We start from the raw sequence: 23,298 nt of genomic DNA on the forward strand, positions 1-23,298 counted from the left end.
GCAAGTGCTCAAGGGGCATCGTGGGATTCCAGAAGAAGGTAAAATGATGACACTATTAATATGCAAGTCAGTGACTATTTTAGGTATGAATTCAGGATCTTGGTGTAGCACTACCTTATCCTCATGAAATTTAGCATAAGGTATATCTTTCTGTAGGGCATTTAATTCACTGACATGGTGTGCAGACATTATGGCTAACAGAGACCCCCTCTGGAGCCGTGACCAATGCCTGCCCTCAAGCAGTACTGGGGGCACTTCTTTTTGTGGGTGTGGCAAACAGGTAGATTCCCAGGCCCAGTCAATTCCCGGGCCCGGAACAATGGATGAAAGCACTGAAGGTTGACCTCTCATTCATGTTGATACAGACAGAGCAAGGACCTGCTGAGATGGTCTGCCAAGATGCTGTCCACCCCTTTGATGTGTATTGCGACTAGGCCTATTTGTCTTGGTATGGCCCAGTTTCAGATCTGAAGGCTGAGCATGTAGAGAGAGTGGGAGACCGTCTGTCCCCCCCACCGATGATTCAAGTCGGCGATAGCTATAGTATTGTCTTGACCAGGGGTGGGGAACCTTGGCCCTCCAGCTGTTTTTGAACTACAACTCCCACCATCCCCAGCCACTTGTGGACGTGTTTCTCTGTCAGGGATGGCTGAAAGGATTTAATAACTTGAAACACTGCCAGGAGTTCCAAGAAGCTGATGTACATCTGGCATTGGCTTGGAGACCATAGACCCTGAGCTTGCAGGGCCCCGTAATGGGCTCCCCAGCCCTGTAAGGATGTGTCCATCGTCAGCCATGATGAAGGGTAGGGTACCTGGAAGTGGACCCTGGAAAGCAGGTTGGTTGGCTTTGTCCACCATGTAGGGACACAAGGACCGGTGGTGGAATCAGCATCAGCATCTGTGTGCTGTCCATGTTTGGATGAAATACAGAGAGAAACCAAAGTTGGAGATGTCGAAGACATAACTTGGTGAAGTGCACAGTGGAGCTGCACGATGCCATGAGTCCCAGCAACTGCTGAACTTCATGGGCTCTCTGTGTAGGTTGCCCCATGAATAATGTTACTAGAGCTTTGATGAGGAGAAAGCACTCCTTGGGCAGGAATGCCTTTTGAAGCTGTGCATCGAGGACCACCCCTATGTAATCTATTCATTTGGCTGGCTCCAACCTGGACTTTGACCAGTTGACTTGAATGCCCAGTTCTTCGAGTAATTTCAGGACTACTGAGACCTGTGAAGCCTGTCTCGCTTCTTTGTCTGCTTGCCAAGAGCCAGTCATCCAGCTAATGAAATGGATATGCCTTGTGCCCGAAGATAAGCGACAATGACAGCCATGCACTTCGTAAATACACGGGGTGCCATTGCCAACCCAAAAGGTAGGACATTGTATTGAAAGATGTGATGACCCACTGTGAACCTCAGATATTGTCTGTGATTGGGTTGGATACCAATGTGCATGTCCACATGACAGTTCAACCATCACAAGTCCATTATCGGTCTCAGTCCCCTATCTCACTTGGGAACTTGGAAGTAGTGGGAGTAAAAACCCACCAAACAGGCGATATCTGTCCACCAAACAGGCGATATCGCCCCCTTGTTCAAGAGAGTTTGTACTTCATCCATCAATAACGGGGATGCAGGTGTGTACTTAATCCTGCTGAATGCTGACAGGGTCTCAAACTCGATGGCATAGCCTGTCTGGACTATGTGAAGAACCCACTGGTCTGATGTTATGTTGTGCCATGCGAAGGCATGACTTGCCAGCCTGATGTTGCTGGCAAGACAGAATTTTGGAGCAGGACTGATGGTTGAGACACTGGTTAAAAGGTTTTCTCCCGAAACGCTGAGAAGCCTTACGGAAGTCCCTCCTGTCAGTTTGTAACCTGAATATTGCCGTTGATTATATTGGCGGTATTTTGGTGTCAAGGATTGAGTTTGTGTTGAAAATGTTTTTGCAGTTGTCTTCGATTTCTTGATGGATTCCATAGTGGCATCTGCTATCTTGCAAAAGAGCCCCTTCCCATCAAAGGGCAAGTTCTCAACCCTATCCCTCATGTTGGGTTGAAGTGCTGTTGACCATGGCCAGGCATGTCTTCTCTGTGTTATCGCCCCTGCCAGAATCCGGGACTCTGTTTCAGCTAAGTGCTTGGCATTGGCCAACTGCTGATATGTGAATAACGTGACCTTAGTGTGTGTATCATTAAATTTAGCCAAGAACTCTTCAGACAAAAGCTCAGCTTGTTGCCGGAAAATATCATCCCAAAGGGAGTATATGTACTTTGAAAACAAGTAGTATAATTGGCAATCTTCACCGCCAGACAAGATGTTGAATAGATTTTATGTCCTAAGATGTCAAATTTGCACCCTTCTTTATCTCCCAGAGTGGTGTGCCATCTGCCAGATTTAGAAAAAGAGGTATAATCTATCTGTGCCTCAAAATAGAGACTCAATCTAATTGAGTTGGAGGAAAGATGTTTTAAGAGGAAATCATTCTCATCCTCCTGGATCCTGTAAAGATTCTCCAGGTGTTTTTATGTTGGAGCTGAAGTTTGCCATGCGGATTTGGCACCCATAGAAACAACCAGTAACATGGGGAGCTGTACCAGTTGAGTTGAAGCTGTAGAGTTCAGGAGCTTATAAACTGGGTCCTCTAAATCAAGGTCTTGTTTCTTTAGGTCTAACCCCAGAGCCAATGCCATTTTGGAGATTTGCTGATGATATGAACACATTTTTTCATTAGGTGAAACCTTATTCGAAGGCACCACCTTGAGAGGTGAATCCTCAGAGTGATCAGATGAAGTCGTGGTCAAAGTCAAAGAACCAGAATCATCTGTCAACATCACGGTGTGAGGTGTAGTAGAGGCAGGAGCCTTCTTTTTGGACACCATTTGAGTGGTGGAGGAAGTGGTATCAAGTGTATTTTCTGTTGGCTGGATCTTGAGAGGTTGAGGATGGAGTATCTCTGCAGTTTGCGTAGAGATACAGGAAAGTGAGACCTGACACTTCAGTACCGTGTCCGTTTCTAGAATAGGACAGGTAATCTGCGTCAACATCGAAGTCATAACCGGAGTAGGTGTCAGGGTGACTTGCATCGATGTTGAGAGCAACAATGTAATCGGGATTGGTAACTCTGGAGGAGTGGTGACATGAGTGGCCGACAGAACCACCGATGTCGGCAGTTGAAATCGAGCCTTCCAAAGTTTGTAGTCCTGGTAGTCGGAAGGGAGACCAAGGAAACGAAAGCATGTAGTATCTCGTGCTCCTCCTTCAGTAAGTAGACCTTTCAAGGTCGCGTAATCTCTGGCTGCCCTCCCGGAGTGTGGGCTGGTAGGATGTGGTGTCAAGAGTTGACTCGTCGTTGGCTTAAAGGGTTGAAAGGCCGACAACATCGAAGCACCCAGTGTTTTCGGCATCGACAGAGAGACATGCTGTCATCTTTGGTATCAGGTCCATGACATAACATTCCGTAAAAAGTGGAACTCGAAGAGGTACTTTCACTGGAGTCTAACAAATCTAACAATCTTTGGGCAACGCCTGGCTCCAGACTAGTCAGCAAATCATTGTCTTCAACATCGATACTGAACAAAACCGGAGAAGGATGGGATGCCTGGGTAATTGTGTGTGCTGCTGGAGAAGGTGTCTGCTTTGGCATCACTGCCGGCAAAAGAGAATGCTCTCAACGTCCTGGGGTCGGTGTCGACTTCGACGTCGAAGCCAAAGGTAATTCTCAACGCAGATCTGTCCCCACAATTAGGACATCAGGGGACGCAGGACTGGTGCCCTGGAAGTCAACTGAACTGTCATTGGGGAAGGAGTAGAACGGGATGTAGCTTCAGCAGCAGTTTTTTAACTCTTTTCCCAGTGCTTCTTATGTGGAGGTGCTCCCTCTGCATCACAGCCTCAATGTTGAGATTTATGTTTCTTGAAATCGCTTGACTCCGAAGGAGGCGTCGGTGCCTTAAATGTGTCAACAGAAGTAGTCGTAGAAGTCTGGGCCAAGGATCTAGACTACGCAGCGGCAGTCCTCGACACCAGCTTTGATACTGTGCTCGAGACTGACTTCGACAGCGAGTCCAGTGTCAAAAGTTTGGGGGATGCTGGTATCTGAGTACCCGGGGGAAGCACTTCATCATAAAGGAGCCCCTGGTGGCGCAGTGGTAAAACTGCAGCCCTGTAACCAGAAGGTTACAAGTTCGATCCTGACCAGGGGCTCAAGGTTGACTCAGCCTTCCATCCTTCCGAGGTCGGTAAAATGAGTACCCAGAATGTTGGGGGCAATATGCTAAATCATTGTAAACCGCTTAGAGAGCTCCGGCTATAGAGCGGTATATAAATGTAAGTGCTATTGCTATTGCTATTGCTATCATAAAGAGCTGCCCTCAGTTGAAGAACTCTACTTTTTCTCATTTGATGCAAGAAAGTTAAGCAGATCTTACCTGTAGAAGTATTATGCACTTCTCCGAAACAGAGTAAATATAACTCATGATCGTCAGCCGACAGAAGCTTAGCGTTGCAGTTGACGCAACATTTAAGTTTTCTTTTTATCAATAGTGGGAAATAAGAAATTTAAGTATACTTAAATGAAAGTCCATGTCCGAATCCAGTCCGTATGTCGTAACCAAAAAGTCGATTTATCGCTTCACCAAATTGTAAGGATTTAGAAATAAGAATTGTTTAGTCCAGTCCAAGGTCAAAATATGTCAAACCAATCTATTTATTTATTCTTTTCTCACAGGAAAAATTGTTCCGAGGAGATCTGTGTCTGAGGTACCAACACAATGGTGGTCAGAAAGGAACTGAGGTGAAAATGCTAACCCGTCCAAACTGAAAAGATGCATCACGTGCAATGGGTGGGGATAAGTGCTTCAAGGAGCTAGTCAATTCTGCCTGAATAGTCCCGTACAGGCGCAGAATCCATTCTCGTGGCTGTAACGGGTCAAGATCCAGATCAAACAGTTATGTCAGCAATGACATTTTTCACTCTTAAGCAGGATTTGAAGCCAAACAATTTCAAATTCCTGGTTAAAAGTAAACGCTGGTTAGTGTTAACTGAGGCTAAAAACCACTAATCCTAATTAAGGCTAGAAATGAAAGGGGGAGTAGTATACAAGAAGGAAGTCGCTATGGAAAAGGAGTGCACAATCTCTTAAACATGGTTAAGGGAATGGGAACATTACATCTACACCTGGTCCTCCTTTGTGAGAAACAGATTTATTTGATAGAAAAACAGGTTGCTCACCTGTAACTGATGATCTGGTAGGGATCCGTTGACATCCATTAGAATGGGTTCTGCGCCTGCACGGAAGCCTCTCGGTGTCGAGTTCCACAGCTCCTTTTCGGTGCCTGTGCCATGCCCCACGTAACTATTTAAGGCAGGAGGAAGCGCAGGCACCTCAGTTCCTTGGAGACCGCTGAAGCAGTCATATAGTTGGTAAGTTCTACTGTATAGGCCTACGGTCCACTGCAGAGGGGAAGTTCCGGAGGGTCTAATGGATATCAGCGGATCCCTACCAGATCATCAGTTACAGGTGAGCAACCTGTTTTATCTGGTACATGATCCGTTGAATCCATTAGAATGGGTGTTTAGTTAGCTCCAAAAGGAGGGGGGAGCAGTGAGTTATTGTAACACCCTTTTAAGGACACCTCTCCCAAAGTTCACCTCTGCAGCAGACCACAGGTCAATAGCATAGTGCTTCACAAATGGTTCTTCAGAAGACCAAGTAGCAGCCTTGCAAATATCTGGGAAGGATACCCCTGACAGAAATGCCACAGAAGCGCCATAAGCCATGAGCTTTGACAGATTTTTGTCCTGGCACTCCTTGTATTGAGTAGGCTAGGCGAATGGTCTCTACCAGCCAATGTGATAGTCGTTGTCTGGACAGTGCCTGTCCCATAGTACTACCCTTGTATGACACAAGTAACTTTTTTGTTTTTCGGAATGGTTTTGTTCTTGAGAGATAATAGAGTAATGCCCGACGGATGTCTAAAGAGCATAGAACCTTCTCCAAAGGCGTGGACGGTGATCTGAAGAAGGCGGGTAGTACAATGTCTTGATTGACATGGAAGTCTGACACTACCTTGGGCACAAAGGTGAAATGCGGGCGTAAGAGAACCTTGTCCAGGTAGAACCGAGCATAAGGCACGTCCGTACAGAGTGCAGTCAGTTCACTCACCCTGCGAGCAGTGGTGATTGCCACCAAAAAAGCCGCTTTTAAGGAGACATGCTTAAGTGTTGCAGAGTGCATTGGTTTGAACGGTGACTCCGTTAACGTGGTGAGGACCAGAGAAATGCTCCATGGTTCTATCGGCTTGCGTATAGGAGGATAAAGATTCGTGAGACCTCTCAAGAAACCCTTACAAGAAGGATGGGAGAACAACGTTTTCCCATCCCAGCCAGGGTGTTTAGCAGAGAGAGCTGCTAGGTGGACACGTATGGACACATTAGATAGTTCTGATGCCTTCAGGTTCGTCATATAGAGCAAGACTTCACATATGCTGGCCTGTTTAGGATGGAAACTCTGTTCCTTAGCGTAGGACGTGAACCGTTTCCACTTGTTGGTGTAGTTCCGTCTCGTAGAAGGTTTATGCTCGTTCAATAGGATCTTTTTTAGTAGTTGCTCCGCCATGCTGTCAGTTGCAGTGTGAGAACTTCAGGATGTAGAACCCAACCGCCCTCTTGAATTAGCAGATCTGGGCAGTTTGGTAGCCTCTGATAGGTTTGCGAAATCAGTTTGAGTAAATGAGGAAACCATGCTTGGTGTGGCCACCAAGGTGTGATCAGGGTGCACCTCACGCAGTTACCCAGGAGTTGAGCTACTACTCTGTTCACAAGTGGTAAGGGGGGGGAACATGTAAGTGTGATGGAATGACCAATCCAGTTGGAACGCATCCCCCATTGAATGCGGATCATGTCCTGCTCTCGAGCAGAATAGACTGCATTTTGCATTCTGTGCTGTCGCGAACAAGTCGACCTCCGGGTGACCCCATAGGTCAAAGATACTTTGGAGGTAACAGTCGTTCAGTTCCCATTCGTGATGGTCCATGGAGAAAGAGAGGCTGAGACCATCTGCCAGTAAACTGTCCCCTTGATGTGGATTGCCACAAGGGTTATACTGTTCCTGATGCACCAATGCCAAATCTGGATGCTCAGTGCACAGAGCAATCTGGAGACAGTGCCCCCCCCCACCTGTTGAGGTAGGCTATTGCAGTGGTGTTGTCCAATTGTAACTGAACCACCCGCGCTCATAGCATCGGGAGGAAGGCCCTCATGGCTTGAAAAACTGCCAATAGCTCCAGAAAATTTATGTGGAGTCAGCCCTGATTGCGGGTCCAGAGACCCTGAGTTGCGGCAGTATTGCAATGTCCACCCCACCCCCGGAGAGAGGCATCTGTCGTGACCCAAACTGATGGAGGTTGCGTCTGAAAGGGCACCCCTCTGAGTAGGTTGGAGCTCTGAGTCAACCAGGAGAGAGCGTGGAGGATCTGCACTGGTACTAGTAGACGCTTCCTGGGGCTGTCCCTAAGTAGAATGAAGGAAGACAGGAACCACAATTGCAGTTTTCTCATTTTCAAGTGCATGTAGCGCACAGTCAATTTGCAAGAGGCCATCAGCCCTAGTAGACGTTGGATGTGGCACGCTGTTTGAGACGGCCTGGTTTGAAATTCTTGAACTAACAATGCAATGATCTGATAGCGACCTTCTGGTAGAAACACCCTCCCCAGTGTGGCATTGAGTACTGCTCCAATGTACGATATGCTAGATACCAGTGTCAGGTTGGATTTCTTCCAGTTGACCTTTATCCCGAGGTCCTGGAGAAGATGCAACATGTACTTTATCTGCAAAAGTAACTCTTCTTTGTCTCTGGATGATAGAAGCCAATCATCTAAATAAGGATACAGCTTCAGATCCTTCGTTCTCAAGTGGGCTACCACCACCGCCATGCATTTGGTAAACACACGGGGGCCAGTGCAGAGTCCGAAAGGGAGAACCTGGTACTGGTAAAGTGAGGTCCACACAGTGAAACGTAGATACTTCTGAAAGGAAGGCCGGATTCCTATGTGAAAGTATGCATCCTTTAAGGCTAACGTCACAAGCCACCTCTCTTGGTGGAGAACAGGTAGGATGTCCTGTAACGTCGTCATTCAATACTTTTTCACATGGATGAACTTGTTTAGATGTCTTAAGTCCATGATCGGCCGAATCCTGCTATCCCTCTTTGGTATCTGAAAATAACGGGAGTAAAAGCCCTCTTGTCGATTTGCCCATCGCACTGGAACTATTCCTTTCTTGTGCAGGAGTTCTTGGACTTCCTGGAGCAAGGCTGGTGTTGCTTTTGTGAAGTGTATGCCCCTGAAAGACAGCCAGGTCTTGAACTTTATCGTGTAGCCAGATGTGACAATCTTCAAGACCCACCAATCTGAAGTTATGTAGCGCCATGCTTTCGCATGACTTGCCAACCTGATGGTGTTGGTGGCTAGTGGGGTTGGCTGCGAGATGTTACAGGCCAGAACGAAGTCCTCCCTAATGTTCTGGGAGTGAAAGCAAAGTGTGGTTCCAAGTAACTGTGATGGGCTGTTCTGTGTTTCAAAGCTGCTGTTTGTTTCCCTCCGTCTGTTTGTTGCGTTGGTTTGAGGAAAATCTCCCCTTCTGTTGCATTGTCTGTTTGCTGAAGGGTTGATAAGACTTACGGAAGTCCCTCTGGTCTTGTTGTCGATATGTGGATCTGGGCCGGTAAGAGGGACGCTGTTTATTACTATAGGATGCGGCCTGTGAGATAGCAGACATAAAGGTTTTAGCAGTGAATTTAGACTTTTTCATCTTTTCCATGGTAGTATCAGTCTCCTCTGAAAATAGCCCTTTTCCATCAAATGGGAGACTTTCTATTTTATCTTTCATGTCCTGTTGCAGGGCAGCCGACCTCAACCAGGCATCACGACACAAAGTGATGGCTGTAGTGATGGAACGGAACTCCGATTCCACCAAGTGCTTCGCCGTGCTTAACTGCTGACAGGTAAGGTCACCCGCCTGTTGTAATGTTTTTCGGAATACAAGTATTAGCTCTTCTGGGGGTAACGTATCTAGATCCTTCTCCAGAGCTTCCCAAATGCAATAACTGTATTTAGCCATGCAGGCCGAGTAATTGGCTACTTTGACTGATAGACAAGACGTGGAATATAATTCCCTGCCCATCACATCAAGTTTTCTGCCTTCTCTGTCTGCAGGGGTAGTATGTCTCCTTCCCGACTTGGAGGTGGTAGCACAATCAATAACCAATGAGTATGGGACAGGATGTTTAAACAGGTAAGTACTGTCCTATTCCTGCACTCTGTAAAGACCTTCAAGTCTTTTTGAAGTAGGTGTAGAAGTGTGTGGTACTTGCTATGCGCATTGCACTGCATTGGAGATATGGGTAATAGAAGAAGCACGATTGGTTGTGCGGATTGAGACCGTTGCATGAAGTTGTAAACTGGGTCATCTATATTTTTGAGTTGGGAGGTAAGATCCAGTCCCAAAGCATTTGCCATCCGTTTCACGTGGGCATAATAGGCTTTTAACTCTTCTGTAGGTGAAACGTGGGTTGGTGTAGCTACATCCAGCAAAGGATCCAATTTCAATGTTTCAGCATCCAATTCAAAATCAGAAGACCCATGGTGGCTATCCTCTGAATCTGGATCCGAAGAAGTATGGCATGATGGTACTTTCGGAGATGCCACTCGAGGGGGAGTAGGCACAGATAAATGATCGGTCTGCATCGCCATCGTGGTGAAGTGCCTTGAAGTTGTTTGGGTCTGCACAGATGCCCTATGAATCTGTGTCTGCGTGCACAGGTCAGCAAAGACCTTCGGAGTAGGGGGAGCATCCCTTGTGGGAAGAGCGTGGATGGAAAGCATAGCGGGGGTACCTGGTGGACCTCGAATAGACGTAACTTTACCCCTCCATGCACGGTCTTTCTGGAAATCATAAGCAGTTCCTGGTGAGGTGGCACCTGGCAAAGCCGTTTCCCTTGACGGTGAAACCGGGTGGCTGAAGCCGAAAGTGTGCCAAGCTGTTGTGGTGGTGAGCTGGGCAGCGGTTAGCATCCGCGGAACGGTATTGGCAGCAGCATCCTCTGAATGCAGGAACCCATGAAAAGTTGAAGGGGTATTTGCTGTCGAATCTAACATCCTTAGAAGGGGATCCAATGGCAGAGCCTCAGTCTCCTCAATATTAGCTCCCTCCAGCGTAAAAGTCATAGGAGCACGGAACCTTGGTATCACTGTGGTAATGTTAGTTGGAGTGTTCAACGAGGAGGGTTGACCATCATCCTTTGATGTCGAGGGGGAACGGATAGGAGTCGGTGCAGGCACTAGACCTCTAGTGGTCAGTATCGAGAGCGTTGATGTCGTGACCGAGGTCGATGTTGCTTGTTGTTCTGTTAGAGCTCCCTTTAATGTCTCCATCAACATCGATACCGTCGATGTCAATCGTGATGTGTGCATCAATGTTGAAGCTCCCTTCAATGTCTCCGACATCAATACCATCGATGCCGAGCTTGATGCCTGTATTGATGTCAAAGTTGTCGCTGCCTGCATGTTCGATGTTGAAACGCTTGCCTCCAGTGCAGTTGTTGACATCGATCGGTGTGTCGGAGTCGATGGATTTTGTGGCTTCTCGGGCAGTGGCGCTTTCGATGCCGAGACGAAGACAATGTCCTGTGCCAATCTCGGCAACGGAGTCGATTCTGACTGAGTCCACGCCCATGCTTTTTTGGTGGGAGCGCCAGTAGCCGCCATCTTTTCACCCGACCTCTTCAAGGTCTTAAGGACCTTCATGGGGGGTGTCGAAGTTTTAGACTGGGCCGAACCCAGGTCCTTCGAGCCATGCGTCTGAGGAGATTTCGAGCCATGCCAAAACATCGTCATAAATGGAGGCCCATAAACGGAGTTCCCGATTTCTTCTAGTTTGTTTGGAGAAAGATTGACAAATCTTACAGGCTGAATTAACGTGGGCCTCGCCCAGACACAGCAAACACAAGTTGTGGCAGTCTTGTGAGGGCAATTTCGCGTTGCATTTAGTGCAGCATTTAAAGGTTTTCTTCCCTTTCGGGGCATCCATAGTACTCACTGTCCAAGGTCAATACAGCTAGGAAATCAGTCCGATCTTTCATCAAGATGAGGAGGAATTAACAGAGGCAGAAACAGGAACAGTCCGAGTCAAAACCTAAATCAAATAATCCAAATCAGCAGCCGAATAGTCAGTAAACAGTCTGTAGTCAGAATTAGCAGTACAGTGAGGGAAATAAGTATTTGATCCCCTGCTGATTTTGTCCGTTTGCCCTCTGACACAGAAATGACCAGGCTATAATTGGAATGGTAGGTTTATTGTAGCTGTGAGAGACAGAATAACAACAAACAAACCCTCAAAAGCCCAGTGCCCAAAAGTCAGCGATGGATTTGCATTGTAGTGAGGGAAATAAGTATTCGATCCCCTATCAACCAGCAAGATTTCAGGCTCCCAGGTGTCTTTTCACTATATGCAGGTAACGAGCTGAGATGAGGAACACCCTCTGTAAGGGAGTGCTCCTAATCCTAGCTTGTTACAGTACCTGTATAAAAGACACCTGTCCATAGAAGCAAGCAATCACTCAGCTTCCAAACTCACCACCATGCCCAAGACCAAAGAGTTGTCGAAGGATGTCAGGGACAAGGTTGTAGACCTGCACAAGGCTGAACTGGGCTACAAGACTATTGCCAAGCAGCTTGGTGAGAAGGTGACTACAGTTGGCACGATAACTTGCAAATGGAAGAAACACAAAATAACTGTCAATCTCCCTCGGTCTGGGGCTCCATGCAAGATCTCACCTCGTGGAGTTGCAATGATTATGAGAACGGTGACAAAGCAGCCCAGAACTACACGGGGGGAACTTGTCAATGATCTCAGGGCAGCTGGAACCATAGTCACCAAGAGAACAATTGGTAACACACTACGCCGTGAAGGACTGAAATCTTGCAGTGCCCGCAAGGTCCCCCTGCTCAAGGCAGCACATGTACAGGCCCGTCTGCAGTTTGCCAATGCACATCTGAATGATCCAGAGGAGAACTGGGCGAAAGTGTTGTGGTCAGATGAGACCAAAATCGAGCTCCTTGGCATCAACTCAACTCGCCGTGTGTGGAGGAGGAGGAATGCTGCCTATGAGCCCAAGAACACCATCCCCACCGTCAAACATGGAGGTGGACACATTATGCTTTGGGGGTGTTTTTCTGCTAAGGGGACAGGACACCTTCACCGCATCGAAGGGACGATGGACGGGACCATGTACCGTCAGATCTTGGGTGAGCACCTCCTTCCCTCAGCCAGGGCATTGAGAATGGGTCGTGGATGGGTATTCCAGCATGACAATGACCCAAAACACACAGCCAAGGCAACAAAGGAGTGGCTCAAGAAGAAGCACATGAAGGTCCTGGAGTGGCCCAGCCAGTCTCCAGACCTTAATCCCATAGAAAATCTGTGGAGGGAGCTGAGGGTTCGGGTTGCCAAATATCAGCCTCGAAACCTTTCTGACTTGGAGAGGCTCTGCAAAGAGGAGTGGGACAACATCCCTTCTGGGTTGTGTGCAAACCTGGTGGCCAACTACAAGAAACGTCTGACCTCTGTGATTGCCAACAAGGGTTTTGCCACCAAGTACTAAGACATCTTTTGTGAAGGGATCGAATACTTATTTCCCTCACTACAATGCAAATCCATCGCTGACTTTTGGGCACTGGGCTTTTGAGGGTTTGTTTCTTGTTATTCTGTCTCTCACAGCTACAATAAACCTACCATTCCAATTATAGTCTGGTCATTTCTGTGTCAGAGGGCAAACGGACAAAATCAGCAGGGGATCAAATACTTATTTCCCTCATTGTAGAAGTAGAAATTAGCCAAGGAACCAACACAAAGGAGCCGCAGAAACCAAGTGATGGTTTCGCAAAGGATGGCGGTCGCAAAGGAACTGAGGTGCCTGTGCTTCCTTCCACCTTAAATAGCCACGTGGTCACATGGGGCGAGGCGCAGGCACCGAAAATGAGCTGTGGAACTCGACACTGAGAGGCTTCCGCGCAGGCACAGAACTCATTCTAATGGATTCAACAGATCACGTACCAGATCCTAGAGAATTTAGAACATTTGTTTGATCTGCTGATTTCATCTCTACAAAACATTCCTCTTCTCCCTTTCACATAAAAACAGGTACTTCTTTTCCAAGCCTTTTCAGGATCTGCTAGCAGCTGTATGGTACTCTTGGCAAAGACAAATCATATAGAGCAGCAGAGGACACAGCATCTAGGGAGTCAACTGGGCCTGCACAACAACCACTTCCTCAGTCTGCTCCAGTTGCTACCACCGACCGCAGGCCAACATTGCAGACAGGGAAAGGCGGCCATAAATATTATGCGTTTTAAGAACAATGTAACATTTGAATAAAGATTATGTGGGCAACAGCATATATTTCTAAGATTTAACAGCACACCTGACGCAAACAGTGCAATTCTGTCAGCATTCTGATATTTACAGGGCTAAATGTTCTAGTTAAGATACCTGTGTGTATTCCAATGACTGCCATAGAGAAGCAGCAATTTCAGGAGATTTCCCAAAGGCTTCAAGAGTCTCTAATAACTCTGCCTTCAAGATAGGAGGGATACTACATTGCAGAAGTCCCAAAACAACCACCACTGGGGTCCACTGAGGATGTTCACAGAGAGCCAAGCGAGCATTCTCACTCTGCAAAGAACAGAAAGTAAATGCAATTGTAGGTTTACAATTTTGCACTTTTATATAACTGGCCTGGGATTATTCAGGCAGAATCTAAATAATATCAAATACAATGTCAGTTATACTAAAAAGCCATATCCAGCACCATAATATTTTTCTCACTTTCTTTCTCCCAGTTGCATCACTTCAGCTTTATTTCCCCCCGATATTTAATTGCTCAGTATGTTTGGCTTTTAACATAAAACGTGTTGGATTTATTGACCCAGCTGAATGGCTTTTACATCTGTCCTTGGCCAAATATGGCACAGACCACTGACTAATAGACAGACTGATCCTGAAAGGATCAGCAACCAAGGAAAGGGCTACCTACCCACTTCACTATAGTGCTGGTAAGCTGTAGAAAAGCAATCAGTCCATCCTGTTCCTTCTGGGTGATGCCTCTGAGAGGGAGGTGACGATACTGAATGCTGTCTGCACTTGGCAAATCTTTCCGTAAGTGTTCATGATACAGCATCAAAGAGTGGAAGAAATGCTCCCAGGAGACAGGACTGCCACCTGCTCCTTGGATGTTTTCAGCTAGAGGGGAAAAATAATATCTGCATCAGGGGTCGTGATATCTAAAATTATGCATTTGTTCATTATTATGAGTTAGAAAGCAATAGCATTTCATAAAAAGCAACTGATACTAGTGTGTTGTCATTCACAAAAAGCAGTCCTAACCACAACTTAGCACACAGAAGCCAAAGAGAGAAAAAGCAGCAACAGAAACACAATTTATATTTTCTCTGGGTCCCCCTCACACACATTTTCTCAATATACACTCAATATATCCCCCCACCCCACCGGATCAGCGAGATCCCATTTTCAAATAAAAATAGATGCTACCTGTCTCAGTCATTCACTTCCACATGTTGAGGGGAGCTGGACCTGAGTCTGCTCCTGATCTCATGGCAGGTGGAATCCCAGGGGCCAAGTGACAAGTGCACAGGCCCCCAAGTAGAACACACATTATCTTAAGCAGATCCGCTAACCTGAAAGAGTGCTAAAAGACTGACTAAATCAGGCTTCCCCAAACTGCGGCCCTCCAGATGTTGCCTAACTACAATTCCCATCACCCCCAGCTACAATGTATTGTGGCTGGGATGATGGGAATTGTAGTTCAGCAACATATGGAGGGCTGCAGTTTGCGGAAGACTGGACTAAATGCTCAGAAAAGCCAAACAACTGATTGTGCATTTATCATTCAGTTTCAGGAGCAGCAATCCCTCATGCTCTGCTTCCTCAAAAAAAAAAAATAATAATTGCATTCAGCTTTCACATCACAGTAACAAACTACATTAACACACACGTACTAAACAGAAATGCATTTAAAAGCAAAGAAACAAGTGGCATAATAATTTTTTTTTTTTTTTTTAAGCTTGGACCAAAGCTTTCATTTCTTTCTCTGAGACTGGCTGCGCTGCTAAGTAATATATTAATAGTGTCTTTTTGAAGCACCACAGCTACAGGTTCACAGTGAACAGGAAACAAAAAGTTGGCAAGGGTGGCTACCCAATTTCTTACCATTACTGCTGCCATTGACCTTTAGCAAAGTAAAGCAGTAATGAGCACACTGAGGCCCACTGGCCAATCCCTGGAGCATTTTCAGATAAGCAATGTAAATTGTGGAGGGGAGGAGATCTCCCATCTGCCTCACAAATTTAGACAAAACAACCTGTAAAAGAAAAGTTATATTTTATGAAATTATAAACATATTTTAGCATAGGAAGCAAAATCTGCCAAACCCCTAAATATTTAAATAACCTGTAATTAACATTTCTACCACAAAATAGATCACCTTTTTAAAACCTTAATTTTTCTACAGATGAGATCACTATGAAATTTTAATATTAGTTTGCAAGACAATAATGAAAACTGCTTAGCTTCAGAGGTATTCAAAGTAATCCTTACAACTGCCCTGTAAGGCCCGTCAAAATTATTGTTCCAAAAGAGAGAGAGAGCGCGCACGTGTGCTCATGGGCACATATCCATTAAAGGGCCCTTTGCCCCCATCCCTGTTGTCACTAACTACCAATAAACATGCAGTTTCAAGCTAAATATGTGATGTTGCAAAAAATGAGGCATCTATGGCCATTTCCGAGCTTGCCTCCACCTCTTAGCCCAAACAATCTGCAAGCATTCATATCCCTTGAGAAAGCATGGACTAGACTAGAGATATTAATATGCCTTTCAAACAACAACAAAGTACCAATCTTTTCTAACCTGACGCTGAGGTGGTCTCTGATGTGCTATCCCAAGATAGGACCCCATGATGGTGGAGCTCTGCAGAGGCTCTGTAGGGCACCAGTATTCAAGAGCAAGTTCCAAATTAAAAGGATCCTTCTTGTATAACTCAGCAATCTGTAGAGAAAAGGGGAAAAAAGACATGGGCCTTATATCTTCCCTCGTATGTCCAATCACAGGTTGACATTCTGCAGAGTGAAGCTTCATGCTTTAACCTGCATGTGAACGGTTAAAAAATGTTGCAAAACTCATGAAAACAGCATGCAGGTGCAACAAGAGCAATACAAATACCTTCACACTGTTTTAAAGAGTTCTGCAACAGCCGACTTCTGTAACAGCCCCAGTAGCTTGCTAATGCCAAGGTGTCAATGCAGAGAATTTCAGCCAATCTTTAAAACTGACCAAACATTTTAATTGACAGTATCAGCCATGCAGCAAGTTTAGTGACAGGCAGATGCCATTAGCAGCAGCCCAAAAAGTGGTAATACCATTGGCATACTCACCAAATGCCAAGCTGGACCATTTTTCAAAAGTTACACAACACTGATTTGGACTAATGGCCAGCATTAAGAAGGTATCTGGTTATTATATCTTAGCATAGTTTACATACAGTAACTCCCTATTATTCGTAGAGTGCAATTTCACATGTGGATATCTTTGCCTCCAAAGCTAACCAGAGATGGGTGGATTGGACAATGTATCTTTTGACATGTTGTCTTGAGCCCAGTTTCCAGTTTCTTCTTCCCTGCTGTAGTTGCTCTGCTCCTAAAGCAAGCATGGGAGCAGGGAAGGATTGGGCTCCATGCCCCTTTTGAGTCTCTCTTCATCCCTGAAGTGACCACATGGTGGAAATGAAGGAGAGAGGGAATGAATATGAATGGACTCAAAATTTCCTTAGAGCCCAGGCCCATCACACCAGCAAACTGATAAAAATGAGAACGAAATGCTTTTGTGAATTTTTTTTAATCTTTGTTTGATCTCCTCCTAAAACATTCAATTATTATCAAGGGAAAGGAACACAAAGGGTGTGTGTATGTACTTCTTAGGGATTCCAACTTGATTTTTCTATTTTAAACTTCATTCTCTCTCTCTCTCTCTCTCTCACACACACACACACACACACACACAACTTTGATATTAAATCATGGCAATCTATAGTTAGATTTGCACTAACAAACAAATATAGATTGACCAGCCAAACAACTACTGTATTCGATGAAAATATTTCTTTTTATTAGCAATTAGCAATGCACATTAGTTAAAAGTTTGGCACAAACATTCTTACCATCCCAACTGTGCATTTTAACTAAGTATTATTTAAATTGTTTTTTAAAAGGGAATCTACTTGTAGCTGTTTCTTGTTTGTTTGTTTTCACGAAGAACTTACTAAAAGCATCAGATGCTCCAGATCCCTCCTAAGAGAAAGAGGTGGCTCATTACCCATCTGTATACTCATGTGGATCATGCGAGTATCTTCATCAGCACGATTCCGCAGCTGTTTTACCTAAACAGTTTATAAAGGAAACCAGTTTATTGTTCATCAAAAATGAAGTGGGGGGGGCGAGGGGAACCAGCCAAAATAACTATAAGAATGATCTAACCCTTGCCAGTATGTTTTTATGAAAATACTGCTAGAGTAAAAAGATGAATTACAGGAAGAATCTTTTTTATTTTCTCCTTCAAAATCTGCAACACTACAAAAATGGGGTTACATGAGAACTTGGGATTTTAAAACAATAACTTGTTACAACACAAGATAAAACAAATTTATTATTTTATTATATATGTCCCATTAATTTCAATGATAGAAACATGCATATGCTTAAATCTCTCATTTAACTCAGTTGAATTTGGGAACGTGTCTAACTCTAATTGAATCGTCCCCTGTATATTTCTCAAAAGTTTCGCTACCGTGCAGAAAAAACAGGTTGCTTATCTGTAACAGGTGATCTTTCTGATGATCCACATTCACTCTCAGCCTGGGTCCTGTGCCTGATCAGTAATGCTCGCAGAAGAATTCCAAGCTCCTAGAGGCGCTCTTCAGAGCTGCCAAATTACACATGGGGCGCAACTGTTATTTTCAGCGAGAGAGCACCATACTCCTCAGTTCCTGATTGGCTGTTGCAATGGGCAAAGAGGAATATCCATGGGCATAGTCATGTAAGTCATTAGAACTGTGGAGGTAACCTAGCAGCAGGGTAGGCCAGGTGGGCATTGTGAGTGAACATGGATCACCAGAAAGATCACCTGTTACAGGTAAGCAACCTATTTATCTTTGAGGTGATCCATGTTCCCTCACAACCTAGGTGGTTAACCAGCTCACCAAGATGGAGGTGGGAGCTAGGATACTGTTCAGAGTACTTTTTTGAGGACCATGCGACCAAAGTTGACCTCCATCGCTGAGCACATGTCCACAGCATAGTGCTTAACAAAAGTCAAATCTGAGGACCATGTTGGCTGCCTTGCAGATGTCTTTCATATCAATGCCTGTCACAAGCTCAATCAACAGAAGATGCTGGCCAGAAATATATGACACAATAGCCAGTAGCTCAAGTTTCAGTTTTACTGCTAGTCAGGTTTAACAGTCTCACCAAGAATACAGGAGTGCGAAGCCCAAATTCCAAAGTCACAATCTCTCTGACAAAAGCTCCAAGCAGATTTGTTGTGTCGTTTCTAGCCGTTTGTTCAAGGCACAGGCTACCCGATTTATAGTCAGCAGCCACGAGCACTTAATCAACACTCCACCTCCCGCCAGCTGCCATAGATTCAATCTGGTTTCTGTCTTCTCGCCAGCCGAGTACTCCTTCATAATTCCCTCACCTGCTGTTGACGTTTTTCCCATCTGCATTCTTGAGGAGATAGTGGCCGTTCAAACTCTGGCTTACAGTAGATCCTGGCCCTTCTCTCCAAAGATCACCTGGCCCCTCCTGTGCCAAACACTCACCCTGGCCTGTCTCAGTTACTTCCCCATTCACATTACCGGCCTGCTCCTCCTCAGGCGCCTCCCCACTTTCTGGTAAGTCACCTGCTTCCCACTCCTCTCCAATGACCTCGAGCGGGGGCATGACAATGCCAGACATATGATCTGCCGACGTGGCCATGGCTCGAGTTGAGTGTGCCCTGATCTTAGAGGGGGACTTAACCCCTTGTTGGTTGTAACAAAAGAAGATGAGCTCCACAAGCAAATGAGGGAGACTTTGTCTAAAGTCAGAGTGACTCATATTCTCTCCTTTGTAAGAGATGAAGAGCGTGTTTGACCTCCAGAAAGGTTTTGTCTGGTTCAGGTATTAAAGGAGGGCTTGTCTCACATCCAGCAAATGTATCGACTTCTCCAGAAGGGTGGAAGGGCTCTGGTAGGCGATATCTTGATTTAAATGAAAATGAGAGACCATCTTTGGAGTGAAGTAAGGGTCTGTCAAAAGAACAAAGTTGTGCTGAAGTTATAGTGACAAGACCAACCACTTTCAAAGACAAGGACTTGAGGGTAGTGGAGAGGAGCAGTTCAAAGAGGAATTCAGTGAGAGAAGAGAGAACCAGGGAAAGGCTCCAAGGCTCGATAAGATTCTGCATAGGAAGAGAAAGGATGTTCATGCCTTTGCTTAGAATCTAGATTGGGGAAAACAGTGTCCATCACAGCCCGGGTGTCTTGTAGAAAGATTAGCAAAATGCACTTTGAGCGAAGTACTGGATAGGCCAGAACGTTTGAGATCCATTAAATATAGAAGTTTCTGTTGGATAGCAGCATTGAATGGGTCAAAGCCTTTGGCCTCGGCATGGGATGTGAAACATCTCCACTTGCACATATTGTTCCTGCGGGTGGATTCTTTCCTCTCGTTCAGAAGGACAGTATCTAGTAATTTATTCTCCAGGCTGTTAGATACAATAGCTGGAGGTCGGGATGGAGGACGTGACCCCCCTGTTGAGACAGAAGGTTCTGAAGGAAAAGGGAGGAATTGGTGGAGGCCTTGAGATAACTGGAGCAAGAACCACTGCTGCCCTGGCCACCATAGGGGGAGAATAATGGAACAGGTGTTTTCCCACAGAATATTGCCCATGACTCTTGAGAGAAGGGGAAAGGGAGGGAAGAGGTAATAAAGATGCTCTATCCACAGCATCTGAAAGATGCTGCCCTGGATCAAGGCAGCAGTATCAAGGCAGTGTGTGCACACGTGCATTCAGAGTGGAGCCTTCATGATTCAACCTGAGCGGGATCAAAAATTAACTGAAAATTAAGAGGGGTTTAGATAAATTAATGGACGATAGGTCTGAGGACTATAGGCCAACTCCAGCCTTGGAGGCAAGATGCCTCTAAATACCAGTTGCAGGGGAGTAACAAGCAGGAGAGCGGGCAAGCCTTCAGCTCTTGCCTGTGGGCTTCCCAGAGGCATCTGGTAGACTACTGTATGAAACAGGATGCTGGACCCGATGGGCCTTGGGCCTGATCCAGCAGTTCTTATTAGCTGAAAAGTCCATCTCCCTCAAAGGGCAATTTTTCTATCTTGTCCTTCATATCACTTTGCAGAGAGGTGGACCGCAGCCAGGTGTGCCTACCAAGGGACACTGCACCAGCCAAATCTCTAGATTCAGTCTCAGCAAGATATTTGGGGTTGCTGAGATGCTGTCTCGTGATGTCTGCAGACTTGGCCAGAGCAGACTAGAACTTAGCTTTAAAATCCTCAAGAACATCCTTCAGGTCCCGTTTCAAATTGTCCCAAACCAAATAATCGAACTTGGCCATATAAGCCATATAATTTGAGATTTTCAAGGCCAAGCAAGAGGAGGAATAGAAACTCCATCCCATCATATCAAGTCTTCTGCCCTCTTTATCTACTGGGGCCCAGCAGTATCAAGGTAGTGTGTGCACGTGCATTCAGAGTGGAGCCTTCCTGATTCATCCTGAGCGGGATCGAAAATTAACTAAGCAGACATTTTAAACATGAGCGCGTGCACACATGCATGCAGGGGCATAGCTAGGGGAGAGAGGTTGCCCATGTTCACCTCTCTCCCTGGTGGCCCCTCAGAGTGAGGGAGATAATGAAGAAAATAGGGATGGGTGGAGCTGGGGGGGCCCTCTGGAACTTGGGGGCCCGGGTTCTTTGAACCTATCCACTAGTTATAGCTATGCCCCTGTGTGCAAGCCTTAGAGGTAACAGTGGTGGAGGATGTTTAAAAAGGAAAAGGAAAGAGTCCTCCAGGATCTGATCCAGGCTCTCAAGTCTTTTGGAGGTGGTAGTGGAGACAGCAGGTGAATCCCAACAGAACTTTGTAGAGTTAGTCAAGACTGGTAGCATGGGCAAGGCAGCGGGTTGGGCAGTCAAAGTAGATGCCATGAAATCGTAAACTGCATATTTAGCTTCTGTTGTTGATGCTTTTAGTTCCAGGCCCAAAGCCATTGCCATTTTGGTTACTTGAACACAGTAGGAGCGTGTCTCATCCGTCAGTGAACTCAAAGGCAGATTTGGCAACAGCCTCATTAGGCTACGGGTCAGAGGGGCTTTCAGTGTGAACAGAATCTCCTTCAGAGGATGGGCTGGAGGTGAACTCCCCTTCAGCAAGATCATCCCTCTCCGGTGATTTTGCAGGAACCACAGGCAGATCTGGTTCCTCTACATCAGGATCTGTAACATGAGTAGAGGCAGATGAAGTAAGGTTCCTTGTACCTTCAGGGGCTGAAAGTGTTTTAGGGCACTGGAAAGGAGAGGCCCAAGCAGGTGAAGAAACAGGATCCTGAACTTTAACGGGAGTGGACTCAAGACTACCCTGCAGTTTCATTGTCTTCCAAAGTCTGTACTCCTGAAAATCATAAGGCAAAGCTGGCGAGGGCATTTAATATGGGTTTCGGTATCTACAAAGTCCACCTATATATCCAGTGTCCAAAGCCCCAAGAGAGCTCCAATAGTCCATGGGGTGAGACATGGATGCATAATGAGGTGAAGAATTATGGAAATACTCTCTCCAATGTTGAGTGGAATGTGGAGTTACCGTGGCAGACAAAGCAGGTTGTGGCAGGCGAAGCATGTTGGGGACCCATAAAGATTCTGAGTTGTCATCCCTATTCAGACCGTGAAAGCTCTAAAGGTGGATCCTGATGGGGTACTGGCTACTCCAAACTGCAGGTTGCAAACTTGTCGCCCAACACTGGAGAAATATCCCTGGAAGAGTGGTGTTCCTTATCAGGGGAGCTATGAAGAGAATGAGCTGGGGATGAAGCCAGAGAGAAATAGATAACGATGGGGGAAGGCACCCTAGCCACTGAAGTCGGTGGACTAGCCTGCAACATCATCAATAGCGATAGGCGGTCATGACAAAAGTAATCTTGGAGGTGGTCATCGGGGTAGAAGTCGATGAAAATGATATTGGGCACAGAAGTGAAGTCAGAGTGATCACAGTCAAAGTCGGAGCGGACGGTGGTATTCCTCTCAAGGCTGACTTTGATCCCAACGGACGATGCATATCAAGAGCCACTCTAGGTCCCAAAGAGCAGATGTCGGACGACATTGATACCGTTGATATTGATGGTCCCAGATAATTCGGCATCAGCATTGGTGGCTGAAGTGCAGTCTCATAAAGGGCTGCTCGCAAAAGAGGTTCACAGCTCTTCTTAGTTTTGCGAGAAAAGACCAGGCAGATTTTATAGGCTTTAAAGTTCTGCCCTTCACCCAAACAAATTAAACACTTGTCATGCTTGTCCAGATGGTAGAGTTTTCAGACAGGAGGTACACTTTCTGAAGGTTTTTTGATTGTCCATTAGAGTGACAAGGGGCAAGGTAAAAGAGAAAGCCAAAAAACAGACCATGATTGAAGCTGAGATCACCTTGAAAGTCAAGCCAGAGGGATAAGCTGAATCTGAAAACCAGGCCAAATCAAGCCAAAAAATTTTTTTGAAGAAAGCTAAGGAATGAGAGCTGAGCAAATCCTTCTCAATGCAAGCAGCGCGGCAATCAAGAAGGAAACGAGGAGAATGGCACTTTCCTACCAAAAATAATGGCCACGCCCCGTGCACGATTCAGCAGAACTGAAGAGTGCTTCTAGGAACTTGGAATTCTTTTGTGAGGACTACTGCACAGGCACTGTACCCAAGTTGTGAAGGAATATGGAGCACCTCAATGATCAGAGAAAGTGCTATATTCATTTCCTTTAATAATACAAGCCAGTCTAATTGAATTATTATTATTTATTATTAGTAGTAGTATTGCGATTTCTATACTGCCCTTCCAAAAATGGCTCAGGGCGCTTTACACAGAGAAATAATAAATATAAAAGATGGCTTCCTGTCCCCAAAAGGAT

The 23,298-nt window shown here is 45.7% G+C and overlaps 1 protein-coding gene across 2 annotated transcripts in view; it reads right to left on the reverse strand.

Moving 5' to 3' along the window:
* The window catches only part of NUP205 (nucleoporin 205), an 85,475-nt gene that overhangs the window by 45,853 nt on the left and 16,324 nt on the right, over nt 1–23,298 (reverse strand). For both annotated transcript variants that reach the window (XM_053252116.1, XM_053252115.1), the window contains exons 9-13: nt 17,399–17,515; nt 15,991–16,128; nt 15,292–15,442; nt 14,099–14,304; nt 13,555–13,737 (exon numbers count right to left, since the gene is read on the reverse strand). In XM_053252116.1, coding sequence (XP_053108091.1) covers nt 13,555–13,737; nt 14,099–14,304; nt 15,292–15,442; nt 15,991–16,128; nt 17,399–17,515 — 795 coding nt within the window. The remainder of the gene's footprint in view (nt 1–13,554; nt 13,738–14,098; nt 14,305–15,291; nt 15,443–15,990; nt 16,129–17,398; nt 17,516–23,298) is intronic.

This window comes from Hemicordylus capensis, chromosome 5 (genome assembly GCF_027244095.1).
Source record: "Hemicordylus capensis ecotype Gifberg chromosome 5, rHemCap1.1.pri, whole genome shotgun sequence".
Classification (NCBI taxonomy): domain Eukaryota; kingdom Metazoa; phylum Chordata; class Lepidosauria; order Squamata; family Cordylidae; genus Hemicordylus; species Hemicordylus capensis.